We start from the raw sequence: 21,087 nt of genomic DNA, 5'->3' as shown, positions 1-21,087 counted from the left end.
CATAAACATCCTGTTAATCAGGTGCAGCTTCTGTCAGTAATGCTACAATGCTGTATCCCCGGAAAACACAAACACCCTATCCATCAGGTCCACTAGTAATGCTACAGCATTGTTTCACAAGAAAACAGACATACTGTGAATCAGGTACAGCTTCTGTCAGTAATGCTACAATGCTGTATCCCCGGAAAACACAAACACCCTGTCCATCAGGTCCACTAGTAATGCTACAGCATTGTTTCACAAGAAAACAGACATACTGTGAATCAGGTACAGCTTCTGTCAGTAATGCTGCAATGCTGTATCCCCAGAAAACAGACATCCTGTCCATCAGGTCCAGCTTTTGTCAGTAATGCTACATGTGCAGTATTGTATCCCCAGAAAATACAAGCATCATATGCATCAGCTCCAGCTTCTGTCAATAATGCTACACTGCTGTATCCCCAGAAAACACAAATGTCTTGTATACGTATGTCGGCCTCTGTCAGTAATGATACAGTGCTGTATCCCCCAGAAAACAAGCATGTTATTGTCTTGTGATTGTTCTTCAGAACTATTGTGTTCATGTGTTTTATGTCTTGTCAAGATTTGTGTTACCAGCCAGCTACATATAATACACATGGTTGGGTGCACACCGGCTGAGACTCATCCAACCTGCAGATCTCTTTAACATTACTGTATCATCTATAAATACATGTTTCAAAAATTAATCATACGAAGATAACATATTGTAATGTATTTTCATGACACTGTACGGTTGGTAGACTGTGTAGTGAAATAAAATGACTGAATGAAAATCTAAAGCTTGTGAGTGAGTGATTTCATTTGTTAAATGGATATGTTCTTACAGAAGTGTACCAAGACTTGATAGACATTGATAACTCGATAACTTGATAACTCTTGCTTGGAATGTCTTGAACATCAAGTAGCATTACATGTTTGGCGGATTGCTTTTGTACATCGAGCAGCATTATCAGAGTTTATTTCAATGCCTTGTATATCAAGCAGCATTATCAGAGTTAATTGCAATGCCTGGTGCATCAAGGAGCATTATCAGAGTTTTTTGCAATGCATTGTCCATCAAGCAGCATTATCTGTGTTTATTGCATTGCATTGTCCATCAAGCAGCATTATCAGAGTTTATTGCAATGCCTTGTACATCGAGAAGCATTATTAGAGTTTGTTGCAAGTCCTTGTCCATTAAGAGGCAATATCAGAGTTTATTGCAATGCCTTGTACACCAAGCAGCATTATCAGAGTTTGGCGTAGTACCTTATACATCAAGCGGCATTATTAGAGTTTGGTGCAATGCCTTGTATACCAAGCAGCATTATCAGAGTTTGGTGCAGTGCCTTGCACATAAAGCAGTATTACCAGAGTTTGGTGCAGTGCCTTGTACATCAAGCAGCATTGGTTTGGGTTGACACTTGGGTTGTCAAGGCAGGAAGTCCTGTCTGCAATCCACAATATAAATAGCAATGCTACCCATGCAGCCTATTCTCTTACTTGCTGACTCTCTGGGTAAATATGTAATTGTTCAGAAGACAAAGCTCTTGGTGATATTCTTTTAGGCTGAAAGAACTACTGGCATTACTGAAGTTCTGGTAGAGGAGTTAAACGCAACAGTAACCCTGGCTCCTTCAACGAATCTGATCACGACCTACACTCTGAGAAAACTATTTTTAAATTTTTACCTCAACACCCCCCCTCCCACCCACCCAAAAAAATATTTTATGGTGCCTTCCTTTTACTGGATGTATCATAACATTACCCTTACATGAGTCATCGGCTCTAGAGGGATTTTTAAATTAAAACGTCACCATGAAGACTGGACTAGGATACTTCTTCATTCTTTTCTCTTTTTTACTACTCTTTACTGTTATCATGGAGATTTAACTGAGAGAATTTCTTGTCTTTAATTGTTTTGGTGTTCACTTTAATGGATCACTGCTTCATTACATCAAATGCATTCTCCAGATTCATAACATACAGATTCACTGAGTTGCTTTAATTTCCGATAATTAACATCTGTGTGATAAAATTCTGGAAACTGTATATGAACAGTATGTGATACATTCTGGAAAACTGTATATGAATAGTATGTGATACATTCTGGGAAACTATATGAAAAGTTTGTGATACATTCTGGGAAACTATATGAAAAGTTTGTGATACAGTTTGGGAAACTATATGAACAATGTGTGATACATTCTGGGAAACTATATGAACAGTATGTCATGCATTCTGGGAAAGTGTATATGAACAGTATGTAATACATTCTGGGAAACTGTATATGAACAGTGTGTGATACATGCTTGGGAAACTATATGAACAGAGTGTAATACATTCTGGGAAACTTTATGAACAGTGTGTGATACATTCTGGGAAACAATATGAACAGTGTGTGATACATTCTGGGAAAGTGTATATGAACAGTATGTAATACATTCTGGGAAACTGTATATGAACAGTATGTGATACAACCTGGGAAACTGTATATGAACACTGTGTGATACATTCTGGGAACTGTATATGAAAAGTTTGTTACATTTTTGTAACAGTGTGTGATATATGCTGGTGAAACTATATGAACAGTGTGTGATACATTCTGGGAAACTGTATATGAAAAGTTTGTGTTACATTTTTGTAACAGTGTGTGATATATGCTGATGAAACTATATGAACAGTGTGTGATACATTCTGGGAAACTATATGAACAGTGTCTGATACATGCTTTCAAACTGTATATGAACAGCATGTGATACATTCTGGAAAACTGTATATGAACAGTGTGTGATACATTCTGCGAAACTGTATATGAACAGTATATAAGTATTCCCATTGATACAAATACGACTGTACAGAAGTTGTCGTGGAGTACAGGTAATGTTTATCAAGCTACTTCATTCACTAGATGGCATTTTGATGATCTGCTAGCTGTAAATAACTCGTGTTAGGCCTATGTTTTTTTTTTTTTTTGAAGGTTGTGAAAGAAACACATCCACCTTCGCTGATTTTAAAAGAACCAACAGACTCTCTTGATGGTTCACCTTCCCAGATAGCATTCGAACATGGGGCCCACATGGTTCCCATATGATATGGGCCCCATCCCAGATGGGGCCCATGAATATTTACATCTGGGTCCCATACGGGAGGTATGTGGGGCCCATTAACTCTGATCCATACTAATACATGTCGAATATGGGATCCTTCATGAAACCTTGTGTATAAGCTGGGGAGCATTATATGCATGATTGGATATTTCCATATGTCGGCCATATGGGCATTCAGATATAGATCTCAGATGGGTTTTTGAATATGGGTCCCAGATGGGTATTTGTGTATGAGGCCCAGATGGGCAGATGTATATGGAACCCTGATGGGCATCCCAAGCCCAGACGACTCCAAATGAAATCTAAATATTTACTCTTCCCTAAGTCTCTGCCTGGATTCCTTTTTACCCACATGTTACCCATGAGGGACCCACATGGGATCTTAATGGGAAAATAACTGAATTTCCCTTATTCTACCCATGTGGGCCCCACATGGGATATATCTGGGCAAACCCATACCCAGATGCCCAGATCATGCCCACATGGGACCCATCTAAGTGTGCCGTCTGTTTTCTTCAGACGTATTCAGACGACGACAGTTTCATGTCACCCCGCCTTTATCACAAGATGGAGAGTTTCTGTTTTGACATCCATTGTTAGTTATATCTGCAATAGTATGGCAGTATACCAAATGATTCTGGACATTGCTTGGACACATATCTCGTATACAAGTTGTTATTGCAAACAATAGTCCAGTGTGTCAAGGATATTCCATCATACGCCTTCAACTCATTTATGTCTTATATTTTAAAACAATATTAATACAATTAATTCATGAACATGTTCAGATGGAGTGTCCGGAATATCAGCCACTCTGCTTCATAATTTGTCTAATCCCATTTTTTAAGCCGGGGCTAGGGGTTGTATATGCGTCGTGTTAAATAAAATCGGCGCGTTGTATATTGAATTTACAGCGCAGCTGAGATACCTAATTCTTCTAATTTGGGGGGGGGGGGGGGGGGGGAGTGATATCTAGTTTGCCCTTTGTGTAGAAGGGAATACACAGTTTTTATTTTCTCACATTGCTAATCCATCTGATGAACAAACTATCCATACATTTACTTTTCCGAAAGAACGGCAACAGAAGTGTAATTTCTACTTTTCGGCATCTCCGGTAGGAATATCTGCTCTTAAGTAAGAATTTTAGCACGGTACATTTTTTATGACTAACGACAGTTTCGGTCAACTTTCGCATGGTCGTTTCTGCATGTTATGGTTTTACTCTCTGAGCTATATTGATATCTGCCTTCTTCTCACAAATACTTTAATAAAGAATGTAGTCTATAATGTAAGGTTCCCTTAGTTGATATTCACGCAGAAATACTTTCATCGGTGCACTAGCCGCAGGATACCTACATGTACACGTAGTGTGTTCTGTTTGATCGCCTCTGCAGCGCAGCGTATATGTATAGCCTACTCCAGGGGAAATTAAGCGACCCATTTTTAGACCCCCACACTAGAAAACCTGTATACATGTATGTGTCCCTGTTGGTAGATATGAAGTGTTTGCATTGTGAAAGGCGGGTGACCTGCTGACATTAGACCTGCAGTGTTCATCTACAATCGTGGTAGCCTATACATAGGAGTATCTAGACCATAAACCCCACCCTGCAGTGTCAGTATAGACTGGGACTGACTTATCACTGATCCTGACAGCCTATCAGCCCAGTCCACACGTTATCCAGCTGTCCCAGGGTGACATAATAACTGTACGGTTGTGTGACACCGTGAGTGTGTGTGTGTGCCTCCTACCCCACCAGCCTTCTCTATGTAGTCAGCTTATAGCTAGCCTACGCTGTCACATAATCCACGTCGCAGGTAAGTTCGCGACGCAGGGGTTAACCGTCAAATTCTGTTTACGTATAGGCCCATTATTAAGCCTGATGAGCGTACATGAGACGTGGATATACTTTAGTGGAGCTTATATTCGGGATCAGTTCAATCCAGCTACTAAGTGACCGTGTGTACGGTCATGGGACAATACGTAGTATGTGGGCAGCAGTACTGTATCTACAGTTGCACGTAGGCCTATAATAAACAGTTATGTTCATGTACACTGCATCGACTGTTTAACCAATGTGAAAGAAACACAGGTTTACTTGTGTATAAAATCATTTAAAAACATTAATACTATACCTATACTGATGAATCTGTGATAAACGTTGTCGAGTCGTATGGAGTGTGAATGTTTGAATCCAAACTGACTGACATGATTGAATGATTATTTACCTTAGACACCTGTGAGTTACCCAGCCCAGGTGTGATATTCACGGCATGGCGCTTAGTGCTGACATCACACAAGCTGCAGAACAATGCGGCGATATTATGTCGGCCGAAAGTTTTTTGATCAGTAAGGTCGCGTGTTCGAATCCAACGCTCGCTGTTTGCATCGCGGCTTTACATAAGTTATAAAGGGCAATGGCTTTCCTCGGGCTGTGCCTGATTTCATTCACCATTAATCTTTCATATAAGTAGAAATTTCTTGTTTGGGGCGGTCATTACCTATCAGATACGTTAACAATCCAGGGTAAGAATGTAGCTTTTTTAAAACCCAGTTTGCTTTTACCGATGGTTAGAGCGTTACCTCACTTAAACCATCAGTAATGTCGGGGGCGAACCTAGCTCTCGTCGCTTTCCAGGTTGGTTGGTTGGTTTAATTACTCCGGACACTCCTGACTGCCGTCGTGTAAGTGAAAACATCTTGAGTACTGAATTAAACACAAATTAAATGAATGAGAAAACCATAGGAGAGGAAGCTATAGCATCATCTGAACAGAGAGTAATTGTATTGGCGAGAGGCTCCAGCGTCATTCTGCTGCACTAGCAATCATATTTATTTAAATGTAGACAGATTTTCTGGCTTCATCCTTTATCCATGACATATTACTCTCCAGATCGAGTCGACTGCAGATTAATACGTCAAATCATCCGCTGGTTACCAGTTTAGGTCATGTTTTAGTCAGTTTTGTGGCCTAGTTTTGTTATGTACTGCCATCCCTCGCCCATGACGTTATTTCAATTGCACCTCATTGTGCACAGCTGTGCTTCACCGAATTTTAGCAGCACGTTATACTCCATGCGTGTACCAGTATGTATCGTGGCTGTTTGAATTTATATATATTCGATCCGACAGCTAATTAACTAAATAACGCACAATTTGAACCATTCAAGTTATATACAACTCTCTTAGCTACACATGTCAGTCTTATTACAGCGAGAAATCCGAATCCACCGGACACAGACCCAAAGCCGCCGTACACATACCTGGAACAACGGGACAGATACAGGGAGCTGTGAAGCAAAATGAGCTCCGGGGACGAGTGTTGTCCAGCGCTGGTCACAGCCCAATGGCTTCACGAACAACTAACCAACAAGAACCAGGACATCCGGGTCCTGGACACGACATTCACAGAGAACGGCCCGGGATGGAGGACTACAAGATGTATGTACCTGACAGATATGACAGGGGCGTAGGAAGCAATTTAAAAGTGGGGGGCCAAGAGTCCCAGCAAAAAAGGCGTGGGTCCAGGGGCCGCCAAGGCCCCGGAAGCTCTGAAGGAGCTATATCGCCTTAGAGACGGTTTGCCGTATCTTAGATATGTCAACTGAAGTGTTACTGACTATTTAAGCCTGCCTCAAAAAATTGAAATAGACGTTAGCTCAATTGTTGAGGTATGTTTAACTCACATGGAGGAGAGATCGGGGGGAAAGAAACATCCATTTTTTTTCTGGCCTTGGTGGTAAACTTGCCGGCCTATTCGCGCTGACTTGATTTCGATTGAAATCAATGTCATTCAAATGTATACATACACTTTTTGATAAGATCTTTGGCTTAGAAGAAAGGCGTGCATCTGATTTAGGGGAATGTCAGTAACGCGCCAAAGTCGGTGGTTACAACGGTTACTTATTTTTCCTTCACTGATGAATCTTGCAACCCGTCCTAAGTGAAAAGATCTTGGAATGACGATAAACCATAATGAAATAAATAACTAAACACCGATGAGCGCATATATTGTACAAATATATTAATTATTCTGCTTTTTGGGCTGAATGGAACTGCAACGTCATCGCAATAAAACATAGTCACTAAATCAGAAAAAAGATTGTGTTTGGAGACAAATGAGCCGACTTTTTTGTCAAATTACACTGTAGATGATTTGCCCTTCCATGGGAGAATTGTACATATTAATATATGCTACTTTTGCATGTGTACTGAACGTTAAAACAAGCAAACCTACATAAACCTGTGTAATTTTGGCATATTATCTGTTTGGAAAAACAGGCAAATATAACTTGCTGACTCTATATCACGTGATCTGGAAAAGCAAAATCTTTGAGGAAATAATCAAAATTCACAAACTTATGACAATTGCAGCCATGGTTGCATGGATGCATAAAATACAAAACCGACGTTGCAGGAATCTATCGACCGTTGAACTCGACGAAGTTTGGTCAGGCGGCTCCATTTCAATCGACTGACGAATCTCATCTAAGGGAGCTAACTCATAAACATATAATATGTAGGCCGAAAGACCGAAAAAACATGTAGGCCCTATATTAATACCAATGTGCACTGGGAAAGGTTGCAGTTTACCATGTTTAGTTTACCGAGAAAATATATTTGCAAATAGTGTGATGTTTTACTCGGCGAAGGGTCTTGTTTGTGTTACAAGTATATATAATTTCCGGAACCTGAAAAGGGGGGGGGGGGGGGGGGATGGGGGCAAAAAATATGCCCCCCCCCACACACACACTTTTGAAAGTGGGGGGTGGGGCATGTCCCCCTTGGGCGCCCGCTTCCTACGCCGCTGTACGGTATGATACAGCCTACACAGGCTAGTAGCAATCACCTATGTGAGATACGGAATGGCATCGATGACCTGATATGACTCGTAGGCCTACATTAAAAAAGAAGAAATACTAGAAGTGAATGCATGTTTTTAAAACCCAAATACAACGTGAAATCAAACAAACCAGTATATTTAAGGCGCCTTAACTTTTAAAAACTTTTCTTGAACAGAATTAAATGTCGCACTGAGATATTTCAGTTGTTTTACGTGGGGATACATTAACGATTGCTGGACGGGAGTCTAGGACAAAAGCCCCGTGGACAGAAGCCCGGCGGACAAAAAACCCCGGCGGACAAAAAACCCGTCGTTTTGATTAATCGGCAGAACATATCCGACACTCTAGAAAACATGAAGTCAAAGATTTGTTGACGGGAATTCATATATAGTGTGACTTTGATTTCCATCTAAAAATCTGTCATCAAAGCGTATCCTAGTCTGTCACTCGGGTTCAAAAGCTTTCCTCTCATAAGCGTTATACACGTACATTTTCAAAACAATATCGCCAAAATGACTGTCTCTGATGTCTCTGATATAATTATCGAATGCTTTCCGACGAGCAAATATAAGTTTATTCTACATAGTACCACTATACTTAATTTGTCTAGATGAAATATTTCAACATGGTATACAGGTTATAGCTTACTACGATTCACAGTAGTGAATTATACATTTTGAGTCCATTTACAGGTATCGTATGCAATTTTATGTGTTCCCCATTGCAGATTTATTTAAAAAAAAAACTTTGATTATTTAGACATTTAAACCAAATCTTATTATAGTTCACAAGAAAAACATTATTTTTGAATACTCTTAAAAAGAATAAAAAAACACCTACACTCGGAAAGATCGAAACAGGCACATTTTGTTTTTTCTTTAGATTCTGACGTTAAAACCATCACTGCTACAAGTATGTGGAATCAATCGTTTTCTTTAGAGGTGTTAGGCAATAGCATGTGAATTATATCTCCAAGATAGGAACGATTGACATATATCTAAGATTTGTGTTCTTAGAATCATATATATGTAAGATTTGTGAATTGGAAAAAAGTCTAACTAAAGCTGCAATACAGCAATCGTTTACCTTACTTGTAGACTTCTTTAGTTTTCAGAGAAGCCTGGAATGGAGGTCGAGCATTCTGTATACCGCTGACAGATATATATCTCTTTCCGGTGACGTCAAAAACGATTAGAATAGATGGTGATTGAACGAGTAAGACGAGATTCTATTGACCGCAAACATGTATTGAAATCTGAAACGTCACTTCAGGGAGAATGTTTCAAGTTTTTTCAAGCAAGCAAACAACTTATGTCATTTTCCATATACACTTAAAACTGATCGAGGGGCTTATGTCCGCGGGGTTTTTGTCCGTTCCCCGCTGGACGATTAGCCATTCCATCTGTACGGTAGCAGATTTGGCGAATCAGAATTCAGTAAATATTTCCATAAATTGTGAATTGTGATTCATGTTTAGTCAAAATCAGCAAATCATATGTGGTTGCCCTTTTCGAGTGGTAACTGGGAATCGCACAGTGCGAAAGAGGCATTAGGTTTACTGTCCTAACGTCTACTGATTTAATACACCTCTAAGATGATGGACCTCGCTGCCTCAATCAGTTAGCGTTTTTCTTCGTCACACCGAGAAGGTCTCGGGCTCAAATCCATCTTTCGTATCTGTTTCAGATGTCATATCCCGTCCGCTCGGTACATCGACCTGATGAGATTGTGCCCGGCCCAGATGCCGTACATCCCGTCCTCTATTCCCACCCTACAAGACTTCCAGAAGACCTTGAGGAGCCTGGGAGTGAACGCCGGGTCTCACGTGGTTCTCTATGAGACTGCCAAGCTCTTACCGTTTGCAGCTCCGAGACTTTGGTGGATGCTGAAGGTAAAAGCATAATAATAAATACAAATCAAAAACATATTCCTCGTGATTTTACGATGTACATGTATAATTAAAACATATCCAAAGTTAGGAATACGTTGACAATACTGTGAAATTTACTTACCACATCATTAAGGGACCTATACCCTGTCAGATGTGCATGATGAGGTATATCTTACGTAGAGAGTAATATATGAGAAGTGCAATGACCATTCTTCGCAGATCTTACGTAGAGAGTAATAGATGAGAAGCACAATGACATTTCTTCAGAGATCTTACGTAGAGAGTAACAGATGAGAAGCGCAATCACATTTCTTCACAGATAATACGCAGAGAGTAATAGATGAGAAGCGCAATGACCATTCTTCACAGATCTTACGTAGCGAGTAATAGATGAGAAGCGCAATGACCATTCTTTACAGAATTGTTATGACTATACCGTGCACAATTTGTAGGCTACACTGTGGCCTAACATCACATGCTTCGATTACTACATGAGAGGCTTTTCATTTAATAGGATAACAGTTAACAACAACAGATAACTGTCAGTTACAAGACATGACATCTACCAATCAGTCGTGAATGAAGACGAATGTTCCCCTATATATCCACTTCCCACGCTTTATACTGCCTTTTCCATTTGATAGTTAACAATATGGACATAAACAGTGGACATAAACTGTCTTCTCGTGTTTCCTACTCTGTGTTTCCGTGCTTCCCACTGTGTGTTTTCGTGTTTCCCCCTCTTTGTTCCCCATTTTTTGTTCCCCACTCTGTGTTTCCGCGTTTCACCCTTTCGTTTTCCCGTTTCCCACTCTTTCCTTAACACACTGTGTTACGCACTCCGTGTTCACAACTCATTGTTTTCCGCTCTCTGTGTCCGTGTTACCCACTCGTTGTTCTCGTGTTTCCCACTGTGTTTCCGTGTTTACAACTTTGTTTCCCACTGAGTTTTTCCGTGTTTCCCACTCTGTGTTTTCTTGTTTCCCACTCTGTTTCTAACTCTTTGCTTCTTACTCTGTGTTTCCGTGTTTCCCACTCTGTTTCCGTGTGTACAAATCTGTGTTTCCTACCCTGTGTTCCCATGGTTCCCAGTCTGATTTCCCTTGTTTCCCACTCCGTGTTTCCGTGTTTCCCACTGTGTTTTTGTGTTGTCTCTCCGTGCTTCAGTGTTTCCCGACTTGTTTACAGGCTTTCGGTCACAAGAAGGTGTCTGTTCTAAACGGAGGCTTGAAGGCATGGCAAGACGCAGGATTTCCCGTCACAGCCGAAGAATTGCCCGCTCAGGTACATACACATTAGGGATTTGTCTTTAGCGGTATGCATACAGTTCGAGCTATTCAAGTTGCGTGAACTTGTTCACAAAATTATGATACCATTTCATTTTTGGGCTTTTGACTCAAGAAACAAAAACACATTTTTCTTGTGGGCTTGACCAATATGCTACATGTATGTAGCCTATGTAGAACTATTCTAAAGGACTTTAACATGAGCGAAAATCATTTCTTCTCACATCATTGCTGTATTTCAAGAACCTTTGTGGGTCTTGAAGATTAAAGGAGAAGAAAATGTAAATATCAAATACCATTGAAAGGAGTATGCATTTCCTCGCAGGTGCATGCCATAAAAAATTCTAATGTGTACCTCAAGTTGACAAATTAGAAATAAAGTCAGCGCCAACATCTGCTGTGGGCAACTCCATTTTGCCTAAGAACAAGTCCTGCAGTCTTCTGTGTTAGGAGGAGAATTGCCGTCGGAAACCGCCGAAGTGCAGTTCGTACATTTCCGGTAGAACGCTTCTTCTCAGAAGGTAGCGAACAGTACAGTTGGTTTTCCACTTGACGATCGGGAAACCGGAATGTTGGACGTAGGTTCGGAGTTTACACGAACAAGCCGGCAGTTTTAACGACTCCACACCCCCAGTATAAATTACACGGTGTTAAAGATGGAGGACGCGATGAACTCAGCGCTTTATGCCAGCTTTGCCGTTTTCAGGCTTTACGTGTATAGCGAGGAAAAGTCGCAAAATTATGCAGCAGGCACCACCAGATAGAAAAAAATGTGCTCTTTTCAGCCTATTGTGTCATGTTTTTAAGTTTTCTTCTCCTTTAGGGCAGGCTTACGGTCTGTGGCATGCATATCTGCGGACAACTCATAGATGTCGCTCTGTTGTATCGCTAACCACTTTCAATGATTATGTTACTACATGCTTCTTCGTTTTATTTTTCATCGGTTGTTGTCAGCCGTGACTGATTTATGCCGTATTATATTTTTGTGGCTTCTTGTGTTTGATGTGGAATGAGTCTAGACGGATTTTATGGCTATCAGTGACACTAACTTCCTGCACTACCAACTCAAATATCAAAAATTATATATATATATATATATATATATATATATATATATATATATATATATATATATATATATACAAACATTATATCCGTTATTGGCTAGAGTAATGCAGACCTGGTACCTAATTCTACTTTTCATTGTTCTCTTCTCAATACAATTGCACGGTTATCTTCTAGGAAGGGGACATCTCTCTAACGGTTGACCCAAGCCTTATGGTTACTTTCGACGAACTAGCGGAAATCCGTTCGAAGGGAGATACGCAGATCTTGGACACACGACCACACGAGAACTATACGGGCAAAGAAGAGGAGCCCTCTACTTGTAACTATCCACTTAGCTAGGGTTGAAAATCTGAGACGATTTGGAAAAAGAAATGCTAGTAGAAAACCAGAGAATCCTACCACATGCAACCGCTAAGAAAATGCAAAGTCAGGCCTCAGATTTGAAAAAAGAAATGCTAGTAGAAAAACGGAAAATCCTAACACATGCAACCGCTAAGAAAATGCAATTTCAGGCTTCAGACCACCTCATGCCTTTTTTGGTACGAAGACGTTATCAAACTGGCCAACTTATTTCTGTACTAGGGAGCCATAAAACGAGCTTGACAAATTTGGTTTACAGTAAAATAAATGACTGAGTGAACAAATAAATGAATGAATAAATAAAAATTCATCATCTCGATTTCAGTGATAATAATGTTGGGACCAGTGATAATGGAATATTGATGTACGGGACAATATATCGTAGTAATGGCAAACCTGGGTGACCTGGCATGTATCTTTTACGGCTTGTGAGAATTTTTGGCACGCCAATTTGTCACCGGCCGAATGTTGGCTTATGTCGCATAGTGAGATCATTAGGTCGATGTACATATTTATCCAGTTTATTTATTTATGACCAGTCAAGAAACAAAAACAACAAAAAGCCTAAAATTCTGTATCAGCACTGTTGATTTCCTCTCATTTCATTTTGCAGTACTGAAAATGATTATGCCAGCAGTAGGGTTAGATCCTTCCGCGTTGTCCGACATCAAAACAGGGACAATCCCGGGGGCTAAGAACCTGCCTTACCCCTTGATGTTCGGAAGTGACCTAGTCAGTGTCCGACCTGTCAATCAACTCCGGGAACGTAAGTACACCTCCACTCTAGGAACCAGTCATCCCCATATCAAGTCTGTTCTAAGATCACCCGATTATGCTATCCTGGAACGCTAAACTTCTACAGTTATTCGTTTGTAGCTTGCTGACTGGTATTGTAATAAAATTTTCCTGTTTTGGGCAAGAATGCTTTTCATAGCTGTAACCGGTCATGTTTGCCATTTGAACGTTGAACTCTCCGTCAGGAACTGGTTCTGCATTGAGGCAAAGTTCATAACCACTGAATAGCTCAGAGGATATGATATGCTAGATTTACACAGTAATGTTTGTCCACGTGAGCCTTCAAGCAAGCTGTGTTGAGTGGCGTACTATGCTAATCCTGTATGCCACACACTATGTTGACGTGTGCCTGGGCGTTACGTAGGGTACAGTGTTGACCTCACTAAAACTGTGATGACCACCTGTTATGAAGTATACCCCGCCTGTGTTCTGTGTTTAAAATATTCTCCTGGGCTAGTGTAGACCTCACCAAACCTGTGATGACCACGTGTTATGTAGGGTACAGCTCCTGTGTTCTGTGTTACAGTGTTTTCATGGGGTGGTGTAGACCTCACTAAATCTGTGATGACCACTTGTAATTACGCAGGGAACAGCTCCTGTGTTTTGCGTTACAGTGTTTGCATAGACTGGTGTAGACCTCACTAAACCTGTGATGACCACCTGTAATTACGCAGGGTACAGCTCTTGTGTTCTGTGTTAAAGTGTTCTCATGGGCTGTTGTTGGCCTCACTAAACCTGTGATGACCACCTGTCAGTACGTAGGTTACACCGCCTGCGTTCTGTGTTACAGTGTTCTCGTGGGCGAGTGTAGACCTTACTAAACCTTTGATGACCACCTGTTACGTAGGATACACCGCCTGCATGGTTGCAATGGCAGCATATCTCTGTGGGAACACTAAAGTGTCCGTATACTACGTGAGTATTTACACATTCAAATTAGAGCACGTGAAACTTAGTGAAGTTATGGAGAACCCGAAATTGGCCTTCACTTTTGCCGGCGGACTATGGTCCTAGTTATAAGTTCACAATATGGCGAACCCGAACCGATAGAGGGACAGAGCTTCTTTTAATTCCATCTTTGGAGCCAGATAACTTTTTTTTTGTTGGGACTACATAATAAATAGACTTTCATTGCAGATTTAAAAGATCTGAGAGTTTTTATTGTTTTAAGTAACAGTGTGGGTCGGATGTATATTTGTTTAACTTTAAAAAGTTTAACTTGATTTATCAATAAATGTATAAATGTGTACAGGTGATTATATGATTAGATATGTTTTTCTGTCTTAAGAAACCAGGTGGGAACACCCTCGGATACTTTTTTAGTGCTTATTTCTCAGTTTCGGGGGTTTGTGTCTGCAACCCTTCCCATCCTGGGTGGAACATTACACTCAAGGATACAGTTGCAATGTTTGTATTTCCAACACTACAGCTCTTGGGTAGAACATTACGGACGCACGGATATTTTTATATTTTTTGTATTTCTGATCCGGGATCTCCTGGGTAAAACATTACACGCACATACATTGTTATATTGTTTGTATTTCTGATCCTGGGGCTCCTGGGTAGAACATTACACGCACATACATTGTTATATTGTTTGCATTTCTGATCCTAGGGCTCCTGGGTAAAACATTACACACACATACATTGTTATATTGTTTGTATTTCTGATCCTAGGGCTCCTGGGTAAAACATTACACACACATACATTGTTATATTGTTTGTATTTCTGATCCTAGGGCTCCTGGGTAGAATATGGGCAGAGAGCCAGTAAGGATCAGGTGACTCTTGGACCTCAAGCGGAAGTCGAGCCTCCCTACAATATTGTGTTCCCGTCAGCATAGGACTGCCTTCAATACACAATCTGATGATCCACCAGCTGATATCTGCCCATCCACCAGCTGATATCTGCCGGTCAGGGACACACTATTTGTTACACCCTGGCTGTTCACAGCTCCTGGTAAATACTGTCTGAAGACCCCATGCGTCACTTTGTAAACAAAGAAATTTCCTCTTTGACTGATTCTGAATGTGTATTTCAACGCAATAAAAGACAATATTGATTTTTACTGGATTTGTATGGCCTCTGTTTACTACCAAAGTTTTAAATTTTGGGTCAGGATCTGCTAATCATTCGAAATCTGATTTTGGTCGTTGTTTTGGAAATATTTATTTGACAGGTTCATGTATTTTTGACGCTGTACTCAAGGATATTTCATTCGTACGACTATGGTCCCATTTATTGGTAGAGGAAAGTATTAGTGAGTTTGGGCGACCACGAACCACATCGTCGTCAAAGCGGACATCGTGTTGTAGAAACCTCAGCTGCATGGTTAAATCATGATCAAGTCTCTAGAGCGAGTTAAAGAATCATGAATTACGAATCTGATGAAACAGAATAAAGGAAATTGACACCACGTTGTGCTAAAACCACCTTAAAATATATCAATGTCAGCTAGGGAGGACTTGGGTTGGCTATCTAAGGCTTTGTCGTGTAGACAGCCAATATAAGCGGAGTTAACCAGTACCTCGGGACTCTCGTATATTATAGGCTATATACTGCACACAATCAGTCATTGTTTCGCACAGAATGGAGACGGCTTAAGTGAAGTTGTGTTTTAGACATGACAGAATAGAAATACAATTAAACCTGATCTTGGCTTCTATGTAAGGATGATAGGAATTGAGATGTGTTGTAAAGAAGGACAGCTGACTAGGAGCTGCTGTTTACACGTTAAATAGACAGAGTTGATGTTCTGATACTAATTACTCAGAGTTAATGAGATATAGGGGTTCATGCTCACTTGTTATATGGCGATTTCGCAAAAGGACGTTTTCTGGGAGAGGACTTAGTAAGGTACAATAGAACGCGACATCTTATTGAATGCTGACCTTGATCGGAATATGGTGAAGTTTACACGTCAGTCCTGACGTCGCCGAATATTTACATATGAGCCCATATAAGCCCAAAAATTCAGGCATGGATTATTGCGAGACAGGGATGGTCATGGTAACAATTCTTATAAATAAGGTACAGCGCGTGACTTTGTGGTCTGGATAAAATTCACCCCAGTTAGTGACAGCCCTGAAAGCACGAGTGACCGGGTTTGACTTCGTTGAATATTTATGGAGACCCTAACAAAGGACGAGTATACCACTGAGAACTAGTGCATCAGAAACATGAATGAATAACGACCAGCTTATGATTAGTTTTTAATACCTGTAAGTCATATTTATCAAACAGGTTACCTATTGTATTTTTTCCCTATGTTTACAGTTTAATTATTTAGCATGGATTCTAGCAGCGTGATCACAGAAACGTTACAACGGTGATATACATGTCTATATTGTCAGGGCGGCTCATCAAAGACGCAGGTAGATTAATTAACCACGAAATTCTGTAATAACCCGTAGATATTACTCCGACGATGGACACACTGTCCTTGGTTTTATTAGTACGTGAATATACAGCATCTGTGACCAGTGACCCAGTGCCATCAGGAAGTAAATCGCAAAAAGGGGCACAAAATCCTATCCATTCACAGGGGAGAAATATATATGTATTGTAAAGTTGTCTCCCGCCATCGTATAAGTGAAATATTCTTGAGTACGGCGTAAAACACCAAGCAAAGTTGTCCTCGCACACCAACATATAAATGAAGGCAAAAATAAGTAACCAGAAACTAACGTGATTTTTTTAGATAATTGACAACAAAAGGCACTGAAAAGGTCAGAGGCGGATTAGAACCTAGCTTATTTATGACGCCGGTTATACTGTTGGATCAGCAGGGTAGGAACACACACAGAAGAATTAACCACAGTGGTTATAATGTAATGATTATACTGTGGGGTCTGCAGGGTAGGAACACGTATGGAAGAATTACCCACAATGGTTACAATGTAATGATTACACTGTGGGATCAGCTGGGTAGGAATACACACAGAAGAATTAACCAAAATGGTTACAATGCAATGGCTATCCTGTGGGATCAGCTGGGTAGGAATACTTATGGAAGAATTACCCACAGTGGTGAAATATTCTTGAGTACGGCGTAAAACACCAATCAAATAAATAATGGCTATCCTGTGGGATCAGCTGGAATACGTATGGAAGAATTACCCACAGTGGTGAAATATTCTTGAGTACGGCATAAAACACCAATCAAACAAATAATGGCTATCCTGTGAGATCAGCTGGAATACGTATGGGAGAATTAACCATAGTGGTGAAATATTCTTGAGTACGGCGTAAAACACCAATCAAATAAATAATGGCTATCCTGTGGGATCAGCTGGAATACGTATGGAAGAATTAACCACAGTGGGTTACAATGTAATGATTATACTGTGGTTACAACTGTGGTTATACAGTGGTTACAATGTAATGGTTACAATGTGCCATCAGCTGGGTTGAAATCCTGCAGAAGAACCAACACTGTCAGGAGGTGCGTCAGGTATCTGGCGAAGGCCAGTGCTTTACTCCGGGCTCTCTGATTTCCTTCACACATGAACAGTTGCATCATCATGTATATATAGTGGTATAAACAACTGTAGTATTTAATACACAAATAACTTAACAATTAATGACTCTTGTTGACAAAATCCAGGTTAGGGAACGAAACATTTCTAACCACGGATCACCTGTTGGCAATATCCAGGTAAGCGAGCGAACATTTCTAACCACGGATCACCTTTTGATATTGTTATGTATGACTATTTAACGTCTTCATGTACTGTTAGTCTGCGGACCTTTGTGAAAGCATAACAGGCCCTGTTATATATGTACAGCGCGGACCTGGCCGAAAGCACCTTGTTCAATGCTCTGTTTATTTAACTGGCTGTACATTGGCTGTTAATTCTGTGTCTAAAAATAGTTGAATCCACCTGGAGCGTATATAAGCCGTGTTTTCTGTGCAGAGAGGAGGTATTTTTGCTGCATCCACTGGGAGCCAGGAGAGTGTGCGACGCTCTCGTATCGAGTCCATTATATTTATATGAGCTGGTGATGCCAGTTTCATTTGGGAGGACAGATTTTTATGCCGGCACCGTTTGTGTACCACAGTAGTACTGATGTCTGGTTTATGTGAATTTCTGCGGAAGTCACGTCTATTGGTGTTCGGATCTTTATTATGATTATACAGTGTGGACTGTGTAATTTGTTTAACACGCTGACCTCACCTGACCGACAAGGTCGTCAAGGACTCTTAACTGAAGTTTTCAGTTTTGGCAAAGGACGTTCGTTCTGCCACAAGGTGACATTACTCTACGTCTCTGAACGGCTCGTTTGTGAGCTTCTGCGGGAGCTGTGACTGATCTGAAGTGGATTATACCTCCATGCCTGTATTTACCCTGTGTTGTGCTCTGCGGGTGTGACGTCATTCAAAGGCTTGACTGTTCCAGTTCTGTGTAACCTGTGTACTGTGTTCGTGTTCGCTAACCTGGCGAAGTACCTGTCTAGGACAATTTGTGACTTGTGTGAATTGTGTGTTTATCCCATGGTCTTTACGTTGGATTTCCTGGAATACATTCCTTGGGATGCAAAGGTGAACTGGAAACTTTTAAAGACCGGTAATACTGATGTGTGTTTTTTTTATGTTGTTGTTGTTGAACTGTCTGTAAAACTGTACGTCTCATTTATATATATAAAGCATTGTTTACATTGTAATATTGAGTCACTGAGTCTGTTTTCTGTTGCTGTTTTCAATACCGTAACAATATATACCTACATATAAGTAAGAGAACAAAACATTTCTAACCACGGATCACCTGTTGACAATATCCAGGTAAGGGAACAAAACAGTTCTAACCACTGATCACCTGCTGACAAAATCAATAACAAAACATTTCTATTCAGGTATCACCTATAAAACCCATGTATAAATCCAGGCAACAAGTAAAGTTACTAACCAATCCATGGATCTCTTCACAGATCACTGCACGTATCTCTTCCTGGATCTCTTCACGACTCACTGCGCGCGTCTCTCCTTGGATCAGCAATATAGTGAAGATTCGTGGCCGGCGCTCGAGATGCTTGTCCTGGATTCGTCTGATATAGATAAATAGCTCTATATTGCGTTTGTTACGCCCGTGCATTGGTTCAGGCTGTGCAAGAGTGAAAAACAAAGACACATTATGGAGCTGGTTTTCTCATTTACTACTGAAGATGGCAGATACATACCATACACTTCACTCTTACAGATAATTGTAGTTCAGAGAATTATGTGACCTGACAGAAATAACCACTGCCAGTTTATAATATCCTGCATATGGTATTTCCTAATGCACAAGTAACCTTGGTTTGTTGTCTAGGGTATTACCAGTTGTTATAACCTTATCATGCACATTACTTAATACTCTGCCGCATGCGTAAGTGTTAACAATAGAGAATAGCACGCTTTTATGTTTTGTCTGCAGTTGTGCGGTGACGAAGTGTTTTCTGTGTAACTCACTAAAGAATTAATGCAACGACGAGAGAATGAGAAATGAAAGCCATAGGCCTACAGTCCGAACAATAACACCAATGCACTAATTAAATACAATGAACAATGTTCACTCAGCAACCATATGCTAAAACAAAATCTTACGTCAGTTATTCAGACAAAATAGCGCTATGCACCTACACTATCTTATCTTAAACGGAATGCCGTACAACATGCATTCTGAACATCACCGTTATTTGTGTATGTTATCAGTCATCATGATTAGACAATTCACCGTTCTATCTCTTACGTACATTTGATAATCTACCATCACAGAGAAACGGTGTCTCCTAAAAGTTAACATGTTCATATACCAGTCGTGCACGTATTAGCTTCTACATACGTGTGGAAGAGTGAAAAACAAAGACACATTATGGAGCTGTTTTTCTCATTTACTACTCAAGATGGCGGGCGCAACAACAACGCCGCGCCATAGAGTACATACCCGCTCCTAGACTGCAGACACGAGTTATCCCCCTTGCAACACAATCTCCGGCGCTATAGAAACACAGACACACACACACACAAAAAAAAAAGAAACAGCGCCTCAGCAGGGGGTTATGTGACCCAGCTAATGAATGTATGTCATGTCATTCAAGGAAAGTAACTCTTATAATCATTTCGTACTCAGTTGTTACCGAAGTCGACAATTGTCTGGAATGACGGTAGATTTGTTTAATTTTACTGAAAGAAGTATTACTAGTCTATTCCTAAGCCGGAAATAATTCTTTGATTCTTGGGTAACTGTCAAATTGTACGAGCAGTTCTTATCTAAGGGAATTGATCCTATGTCAGGACCTGAAACTTGCGTAGCTAGCGATAAGGAGATGTAGATGTAATATGCGCGGTAATGGTTGTTGACGTCACATTAGACTGCATATCTGCTGTAAGCGACCGGCAGCATGTTACGACGTTTGTATAATACTTGCACTTTAGAATACATGATTTCTACATCACCTTCAGGTAAGATTCGATCAGAAGTGTCACATAAGCATTGTAAATGGTTATTTAGTCGATCGGTAACATTTATCCATAGAAGCGAACTCGGAGATATTGTGTCTTCTAGTGCAATAGTCTGGGGGTAAACCTGTAAATTGTAGACATGTTCAGTCTGAATGTTCACAGTGAGTTCAAGATATATGATTTAACGGTCATGTATGGTTGTATGTGTACAATAATTAATGACATTAAAGCCTCAGACTAATAATATAAAGTATGTTAAGACATAGACGTTCACATGTAGAGGAAAGAGA

At 40.4% G+C, this 21,087-nt stretch overlaps 1 protein-coding gene and 1 long non-coding RNA gene across 2 annotated transcripts; one reads left to right on the top strand and one right to left on the bottom strand.

Annotated features, from left to right (window-relative positions):
* The first annotated feature begins 6,325 nt into the window (after positions 1-6,325).
* LOC135468056 (thiosulfate sulfurtransferase-like) lies at positions 6,326-15,424 on the top strand. Its single transcript, XM_064746080.1, has 7 exons — positions 6,326-6,552; positions 9,642-9,846; positions 11,035-11,130; positions 12,375-12,519; positions 13,174-13,326; positions 14,146-14,270; positions 15,095-15,424. Exons 1-7 carry the CDS (start codon positions 6,458-6,460, stop codon positions 15,197-15,199), a joined length of 924 nt encoding a protein of 307 aa, XP_064602150.1. The 5' UTR covers positions 6,326-6,457; the 3' UTR covers positions 15,200-15,424.
* On the bottom strand, positions 9,704-20,225 carry LOC135468057 (uncharacterized). The gene is made up of 3 exons (XR_010444203.1): positions 20,089-20,225; positions 19,263-19,457; positions 9,704-9,840 (listed from the first exon to the last, which is right to left on the bottom strand). It is a non-coding gene; the product is annotated as an uncharacterized LOC135468057 (long non-coding RNA).
* Between the last annotated feature and the right edge of the window lie 862 nt (positions 20,226-21,087).

This window comes from Liolophura sinensis, chromosome 6 (genome assembly GCF_032854445.1).
Source record: "Liolophura sinensis isolate JHLJ2023 chromosome 6, CUHK_Ljap_v2, whole genome shotgun sequence".
NCBI classification, from domain to species: Eukaryota; Metazoa; Mollusca; class Polyplacophora; order Chitonida; family Chitonidae; genus Liolophura; species Liolophura sinensis.
Note: the sequence above shows the minus strand (reverse complement) of the source record. Positions and strands in the feature narration are given on the sequence as shown.